This window comes from Meles meles, chromosome 19, assembly GCF_922984935.1.
Source record: "Meles meles chromosome 19, mMelMel3.1 paternal haplotype, whole genome shotgun sequence".
In the NCBI taxonomy this organism is placed as follows: domain Eukaryota; kingdom Metazoa; phylum Chordata; class Mammalia; order Carnivora; family Mustelidae; genus Meles; species Meles meles.
In genome coordinates this window covers 54,003,035-54,011,275 of record NC_060084.1, presented here as the reverse complement: position 1 = coordinate 54,011,275, position 8,241 = coordinate 54,003,035, and the positions used below count along the sequence as shown (strand labels likewise).

Sequence of the window (8,241 nt, the reverse complement as noted above, 5' to 3'; positions counted from 1 at the left end):
TATCCAAATAAACCAATAAATGTAAGTAAACTTTTTCTGAGTTCTGTGAGCTGCTCTAGCAAATTAATTGAATGCAAGAAAGAGGGTCATTGGAACCTCCAATCTTTAGCTGGTCAGTAAGAAGCACAAGTTGATAATGTGGGCTTACGACTGGCATCTGAAGTGAGAGACAGGGGCGGTCTTGTGGGACTGAGCCCTTAACCTATAGAATTTGATGCTGTTTCTAGGCATTAGAATTACTGAGTTGTAGGACACACTGCTCGTGTCTCAGAGAATTATTTGTTGGTGTGGGGGACTCCCCCCTAACTGCCATGATGGAATTTGGTGCTCAGACTCCTTTTTAAGGATCCATACTTAAATAGTATATATTTCCATGTGTCTGTCTTCTTTCACTCAACATTAGGGTCATGGGATTCATCCATGTTGTTGAATACAAATGAATTTCATTTGTTTTTAATACTGTAGAAGTATCTAATTCTATGGGTAAATTACAGTTGTAAGCCATACCAAACACACACACACACACCATATCAATTTGGCAGGCAAATTCTTGAGTCTTCTATACCTACTAAGTTCACCTACCCCAAAATGAAAATATTGGGCTGGGGAGGTCCAAGTTCTCTATGGGTCAGGTTTCAGTTTTAATCAGAGCTCTGTAGCAACTGAACAGCCTCTTTTAGAATCCACATCACTATTAGTTTTGTCAGCGGAGTTTTGAGTTCAAGACCCCAAGGGGGGCCTCCAGGTTGATGCTTTCTCCCTTTGCCAGAGGCTCCAAATGACAAAACCATCAGGTTTTCTTTAATCACTGGAAGAGTCAAGTGTTGCAAGTCTGCTCACATAGTTCCAACAAACCTTAATTGGAAAACAGGACTCTAATTATTTTCGGGTTTTATCAGCCATCCCTAGTGTCAGAAATGTTATATGGACAACTCAGTGCTACCAACACTTAGACTTGTTACTTGCCAACAAACAGACCATCTATAGATTGAATATTTAGATACCAGAGGGTAGAGACACTCATGCTAGCTTCCGACCTGCCCACAGGGTGGCAAATGGCAGTGGAGTGTGTCTCCTGAACACTTTGGAAATGAATTCAAGCCCCTCTGCCCAATGCACAGGAAAACCTATCACTGAGACATCAGAGGTGTAAAGAAAGGTATATTCAAGAGGCAGCCAACTGGGGCACCTGGGTGGCAGAGGGTTAAGCCTCTGCCTTTGGCTCAGGTCATGGTCTCAGGGTCCTGGGATTGAGCCCTGAATCAGTCTCTCTGCTCAACGGGAAGCCTTCTTTCCCCTTTCTCTCTGCCTGCCTCTCTGCCTACTTGTGATCTCTCTCTCTTTGGGTCAAATAAATAAATAAAATCTTAAAAAAACAAACAAACAAACAAAAAGAGGCAGCCAGACAAGGAAACAGGAGGGCAAGCCTCAAATCCACCTCCCCAAAGTGGGTAAGAACAGTTTTGTTTTGTTTTGAATAATCATAGGGGTTAATATTATATCCATAATAATGAAAAGGGCAGGGAAACATAAGACTCCTCATGAGGAAAGATGAAGCATGAATGTTGAACAAATATATATGTGACACACTGTAAGGGCCTGGTTGGCCAGAGGGAGTCATTCTGTGTTTATGTAGTGAACTTAGATTGACCCCACCCCTCCCAGAGGAACTTACTTGCAAAGCCTAAATACAAGGGCGGGTCAGGCCAGGTGAAGACATCCAATCAGTGGGGAGCACATATATCTACTAGGGTAAATTGAAATTCAATTGGCCACCTCTGTGTTACCTAGCAGTTTTTTTCTGTGTGTGGCAGACCTAGCATGACTGTGCAGTTTTCTCTGTGTATTGCAATCCCATTGGCCACCAGTGTGTGGACGGGGCTCAACCACCTCTATAAAAGCTGATCTGTGAGGCTGCAGGGATACATAGCAGGAGGAGCCATTGGGAGTAGCCTCATCAGTCTCGCTGCCTCAATCAGCTCCGCCGCCCTGAGCAGCAGCAGCAGCGCCGCCGCGAGTGGCCCCATCGCCCCGAGCAGCACCAGCTGCAGCACCAGCAGCAGCACCAGCAGCAGCAACAGCAACAGCAGCAGCGCCGCCCCAAGCAGCAGCAGCGCCGCAGCGAGTGGCCCCGCCGCCCTGAGCAGCAGCACCAGCAGCAGCAGCACCGCTGTGAGCGGCCTCGCCACTCGAGCAGTGCTGCCTCCGGGACTAGCCTCTCAGGAGCCGGCGGTGCAACCTCGTCATCGGGAGTGGCCTCACTGGGAGCACCGCTGCCCGAGCGTCATGAGCGTCGCCGGGCAGCGGCCTCACCAGCCGGGCAGCGGCCTCGCCAGGGAGCAACGCTGCCGGAGTGTCATCATCAGGAAGTGGGAGTCGTCGGGTAGTAGGAGTCGTCGGGTAGCAGGAGTCATTGGGTAAGGGAAGTAATCGGGGTGGGTGTCCTGGTCATCGTTGCCTCTTTGTAAGAGATGGCCCCGACTGGTTGATTTGATTTTCAATGCTTGGCATTGCTGGGAGCCTCGTTGGCTGAGGCCTCGTCCAGGGAGCAGCCTGTGGTACAGTGAGGGTGGGGCAGGGAGCCTCCAGGAAGGACCCCAGGCCAGGGAGGCGGTGGCCCCCAGCAAGGCTCGGGCACCTATCGGTCAGTTTAGTTTCTAATGCATGAGGCCCGGGCACCTACCGGTCAGTTTGGTTTCTAATGCATGGGGCCCGGGCATCTACCGGTCAGTTTGGTTTCTAATGCATGGGGCTCGGGCACCTACTGGTCAGTTTGGTTTCTAATGCATGGGGCCCGGGCACCTACCGGTCAGTTTGGTTTCTAATGCATGGGGCCCGGGCATCTACCGGTCAGTTTGGTTTCTAATGCATGGGGCTCGGGCACCTACCGGTCAATTTAGTTTCTAATGCATGGGTCCCGGGCACCTATCGGTCAGTTTGGTTTCTAATGCATGGGGCTCGGGCACCTACCGGTCAGTTTAGTTTCTAATGCATGGGGCCCGGGCACCTACCGGTCAGTTTGGTTTCTAATGCATGGGGCTCGGGCACCTACCGGTCAATTTAGTTTCTAATGCATGGGTCCCAGGCACCTATCGGTCAGTTTGGTTTCTAATGCATGGCACGAAATAAAGCTTTGCTTGATTTTCGCTTTGTGTCAGTCTCATTCCTTTGATCACGGACCCTAACACACACATCCCATGTTCACTTTGAGTTGGAGACTTAACATTAGAAGGAGGCAAAATTCAACCCCTGATGTCAGGAGGTTATCTTAGGACAAGAAGGGGGACAATGGAAAAGCTCTGAGAGCCAGTATAAACTGGATGGGGTCATGGTCTCATTACCCCAGGCAAGGAACACAGAGTCTTGCTTGCTCATGGGCTGGAACAGAAGTCCTGGCTTCTGCAGAGACAGCTAGTGGGATTGTTAGTGGGGTCTGAAAAGAAGCAATGGTTGATTAAGGGAAAACAGTTCCCTGAAAAAGATTTAAATTTTCTTCTAGTTTCAACCTCATTAACCCTATGGGGCATGATTTCAACTTCTCTACCTGCACCTGAGCAGATGGGAATAATCCTCTCTGACACTATGGGTCAGGGAAGTATAAGAACATACTACATCAATCCCTACTATAGATTCTGATGCAGAAAGAGCAACAAGGTATGGAATTATCACCTGCATCATCACTGTACCTTCATTCTCTCACTACATACCCTGCCCAAACCTTATCAGTTGGTTTGGGTCCTTTTTTCCAACCCTCCCATGTGAACACAGATGAGAATATTTAACATCTGTATGAGTCCGAGGCTGCAGTAAGATTGTGTTATTCCCTGAGCAGGAGCTTGGAGAATGCAAGGGCCCAGAAGAGGCTAACATGGTGGGTGGGGGATGGCCAGGGCAGTAGGGAAGGTACCCCACTTTTCATTCTTCAATGCTTTTCACCTTAAGGTCTGAGCTGGCTTCCCCTTTGCACCTCCCAGAAACTGAAGTGTGGCTTGGCTTAGAGGTTTCTTTATTCCTGCCTGTTTGCAGCCATACTTGACCCTATAGTCCTTGTCACTTAACGTCCCTTCCCACAACCATGGAAGACAGTGGCATGGCACCTGATCCAACAAATCTATACAAGTTTGAGTTCCTTCTCTCCACCAAACATGTTGAAGCTTTTGGCTAAAGCAGATGAAGTCAGGTTTTAGGCTGACAAAGACATCAGGAGGTCCAGAGGGAAAGATTGTCAGTGTGCTGTAATCAAGGTGCTAGTAAGGCACATTTTCTTTTGGTTTCTAGCAGCTACTGGCCACATGCAGCTCAATCACATTAACTTACAATGCTGATTCACCCAAATCTCTTTATCGGCTCTGGGGACTCCTTGTGCCTCCCTCCCCCACATCAGGAGAAGAATGAACACTACTTCTAGACCCTTCATCTTTCTTTCAGGGTAAGACTAAAGAACAAAGCACATTCAGGTTCTTTGTTTAATCCTACCTCCACACACAGCAACCTTCATTAACAGGTAAGACAGTGGAAGGCCCTACTCACCACCATCCTGGTCTAACACCTAGATGAGAGAATTTGCTGTTGGTCCCAGAGAGCCTTCTTTTTCCATAACCAGACCAACAAAGGGACTTTGTCCCTTTCTTTCCAAAGAGTCATGCCTCTCTTATTGCCCCATCCTTGTCACCAAGACTGCCAAGAAATGTGAAGGATGTTAGATTTTATAACTACAAGCCAAACTAAATTAGCTTGCCAGTTTCATGGCTGCTGGCAGAGTGCACGAGATTCCTGGATTGGACACAAAAGATTTTATTAATCATTTGACAACTGGAAGCAAGAACCTCAGTTCACATGCCCCTTCCTCACTCCACACCCCACAAGGGGAGGCAAAGGGGCTCAGGTAGATGCTGCATGAACAGATTTATGTCACGGCTGAGGAAACTCAGCCCAGAGCTTTTACTATTTATTACAAACAGAACTGTTCAACCTTGCCTCAGAAGGAGGTATAACCTTTATTATACTAGTCAGGAAATCAGTCTACTCCTTGGTCCAGTGAAAGACACTATCACCATCTTACAACAATCTTTGACAAGAGATTCTGGAAAAGAGCTGATACAAGACATGAAAAAAAAAAATCCTGAGAGGACCGTAGAGAAATGTGTCCTAGCAGAGTGCATTATAAAACATTTTCATAATGTCTTAGCTGCATTGGGAAAAGTCAATCACTAAACACATCACACAAAAAATTAACTCTTTTTCTTAAAAGATATTATTTATTCACTTGACAGAGAGCGAGCACAAGCAGGGGGAACAGCCAAGGGAGTGCGAGAAGTAGACTCCCACCTAAGCAGGGAGTCTGATGTGGGGCTCGATCCCAGGACTCTGGGATCATAACCTAAGCCCAAGGAAGATGCTTAACTGACTGAGCCACACAGGCACCCCCCCCAAATTAATTCTTAATGATTTGCAGATCCAAATTTTAAAGATAGATAATGAAGTTTTTTGAAGAAAACACAAAAGAATTTATCTGTGATTTTAGAATAGGAAATGATGCCTTAAACAGGACAAAGCATTCACTATGAAGGGGGAAAATCACACATTAGATTATTGTATTGAAATTAAGAGCCTCTTCTTATCAAGTGACAGACCTACTTACATAATAATTATATAATCTTTCATTTTTAGTTGCTGCTATTAATCATTATTATTACTGGGGCAGAAGCTCAGCCTGTCTTGTTCAGACTCTATTGCAATGTGCCTGTTTCACAATTGCTCTTATGGTGCTCACTCTCAGTGAGTGAATAAACGATGGGATGCTGTGCAAATGCATACATTTATTCATACTTTTGAATAAGATGAGGGGATTTTGTGGGCCTTATTCAGGCAGGGCAGAACCTGGGCACACTGTGGCCACTGCTCATGAGCAGAACGGGGCTGACAATTGGAAAACAGAGCGATTATAGCTATGGTGTTCACCAGCCACCAACTGGGATTATAAATAAGAGTAATACAAACTTGAAAGATGGAGGAGAGGAAGTAAAATGATACAAAGGTGCTCTGGGCGGCTCTGGACTCAGGAGAGTATCTGGTGGAGACAGTAGTCCTGTGAATGTGTTGGACACACTGTTTGTGCAGAACACAAACCATGGAGCTGCTGGCCCAGATTATGAGCCCCCAAAACAGGACTGCAAGGAGTAACAGCAAGGCTGCATACAATGAGTTGCTGGTTTTGTCATGATGAACTGCGGAATAGTTTCCAAAATCATTTTTGTTTGTGATCCTTTTGTCACTCAGTTTACCAGTCACATAAGTAGGAAAAATAGCATTTACCAGTATGTAGAGGACCAAACATAGAAAATGAAGAAACCAATGCACAGTAGGACTTTTACTTTACCAGTGCTCCCTGGGAGACTCTGGAGCCAGTGGTGATGGCCTGGAAGAGGCTGAAGAGGCAGGTGCTGCTAAGGGACCCACCCCTGCCCACTCTGTGCACATGGAAAAGGAGTTGACGTCTAAAGTCACTGAAGAAATGTTTCAACCCAAAATTTGCCATTGTCTATAGATATCATTCTCTTAGATTTCCTGTACCTATGGGTGTTGGGAGAAGGGTGAATATTGGAAAACTATATTTTGCAAAACTTCCCATATTGACCTGCACTTCCAAATTAATTGTAGTTGAGATGTGCAAATGAGTCTATCGGTTTCTAATGTAAATTATATATTGTTATCATGTACTTCATTTTATTTGTATTTCTTAGAAAATCTTCTCAGTTACTTTGTTTCTATATTTCTGCTTATAGCATAAATGATGCTGCGGTCCACCGGTCTGAAGACTGAGAAATAATTCTTTTGGAGTAGAAAAACTTTTCAGGGGAACAGAGAATACAGTGAGACACACGTGCTTCAAGGCCAGTCCCACCTGTGTCAGACGTCAGTATTTCCTGCTCCCTCCCTAGGAGACCCTGTCTGCCTCCAGGGATCAAAGGAAAGAAAGAACCCTCCAAACACTTGCAAAGGTCTCTTTGGAGATGATAACCACAAACTTGTCATTGTGTTTGGCAACTGACAATTGGGAAAAAAGTCTTCCGCAAATATTCCCAGGTCCCCAGGCCTGTCCTCTCACAGCAGCTACCGGTAAAGAGAAAATTGCCATTGTGCAGGGAGTTGAGATCATAGAACTACAAACCCATATTTAGTGGTCCAGCAGCTTAATCTCTCTCTCACAGGATACTAGCTGTTCTTACTGGGGTGCTGATCCCCGTCCTGGCAGCCAGAGGACTCCAGTATTTTGGAGTTCACTTTAGGGGAGCCGAGTCTGCAAACAAAGAGAGGTAGCAGATGTCTGGGTAAGTGTTCATATCGGGAAAAAACAAGGATTTTTCTGGGCTTGAACCTGGTCCAGTGCCAAAGCCACACAGGAAAGTGGAACATTTCTTTGCCTGGAGTGGAGCTAGTAAAGAGAGATGGGGGTCCTAGACCTTCACTGACCCCTGATGGCTCCTGATGGTGAATGTGGGTGCTGAATCCAAGTGATAATGAATTCTGATTTTTCATGGGAACCAATGCTTGTACTTCTAAAGTAGATCTGTAGCCAGGCTACCTTACTCTCTGTGGGTCTGCATAGACTACATTTTCAGGGTTACTAGGGGGGCTTATAATACCTCCATTTTTAGTAAGAGCTAGAAGAAGTCTACAGAATTACCGTCTTTTGCAGAAGCAGTGCATAGGAATGACAATTACCAGAAGAGAAATATTCTATCTCGGGGTGTGTGAAATGATTAGTGGAGGCATTAATTTTTTTTTCTGTTGAAAATACCCATGATCTGTTGATTTTGGTAAGATCATTTTCCATCTTTGAATTTGGGGAGGGGGCATTTAAAGAAATGGCGATGTTACAAAATGGATTTCAGATGGCAGTTAGACACAAAAGTATCTTGGGATCCATTCTCTGGTTTAAAAATCTTCTCCTATCAGGGTGCCTGGGTGGCTCAGTCAGTTAAGCATTTGCCTTTGGCTCAGGTCACTACCCAGGGTCCTGGGATTGGGCCTCAGGTCAGGCTCCCTGCTCAGTGGGGAGTCTGCTTCTCCCTCTCCCTCTGCTGCTCCCTCTGCTTGTGCTCTCTCTCTCACTTTCTCAGTCAAATAAGTAATAAAATCTTTAAAAAATATTCTCCTATCAATCATAAGCTCTTAAATTTCAATTTATAACATATAAGTGTTTTCCCATCTTAGAGATTTCATTTTATATATGTGCCC

General features: G+C 45.6%; 1 protein-coding gene across 1 annotated transcript; it reads right to left on the bottom strand.

Moving 5' to 3' along the window:
• Window positions 1–4,743: 4,743 nt before the first annotated feature.
• Window positions 4,744–6,538, bottom strand: LOC123930574 (vomeronasal type-1 receptor 4-like). Its single transcript, XM_045986785.1, has 3 exons — window positions 6,375–6,538; window positions 6,001–6,208; window positions 4,744–4,773 (listed from the first exon to the last, which is right to left on the bottom strand). Exons 1-3 carry the CDS (start codon window positions 6,536–6,538, stop codon window positions 4,744–4,746), a joined length of 402 nt encoding a protein of 133 aa, XP_045842741.1.
• Between the last annotated feature and the right edge of the window lie 1,703 nt (window positions 6,539–8,241).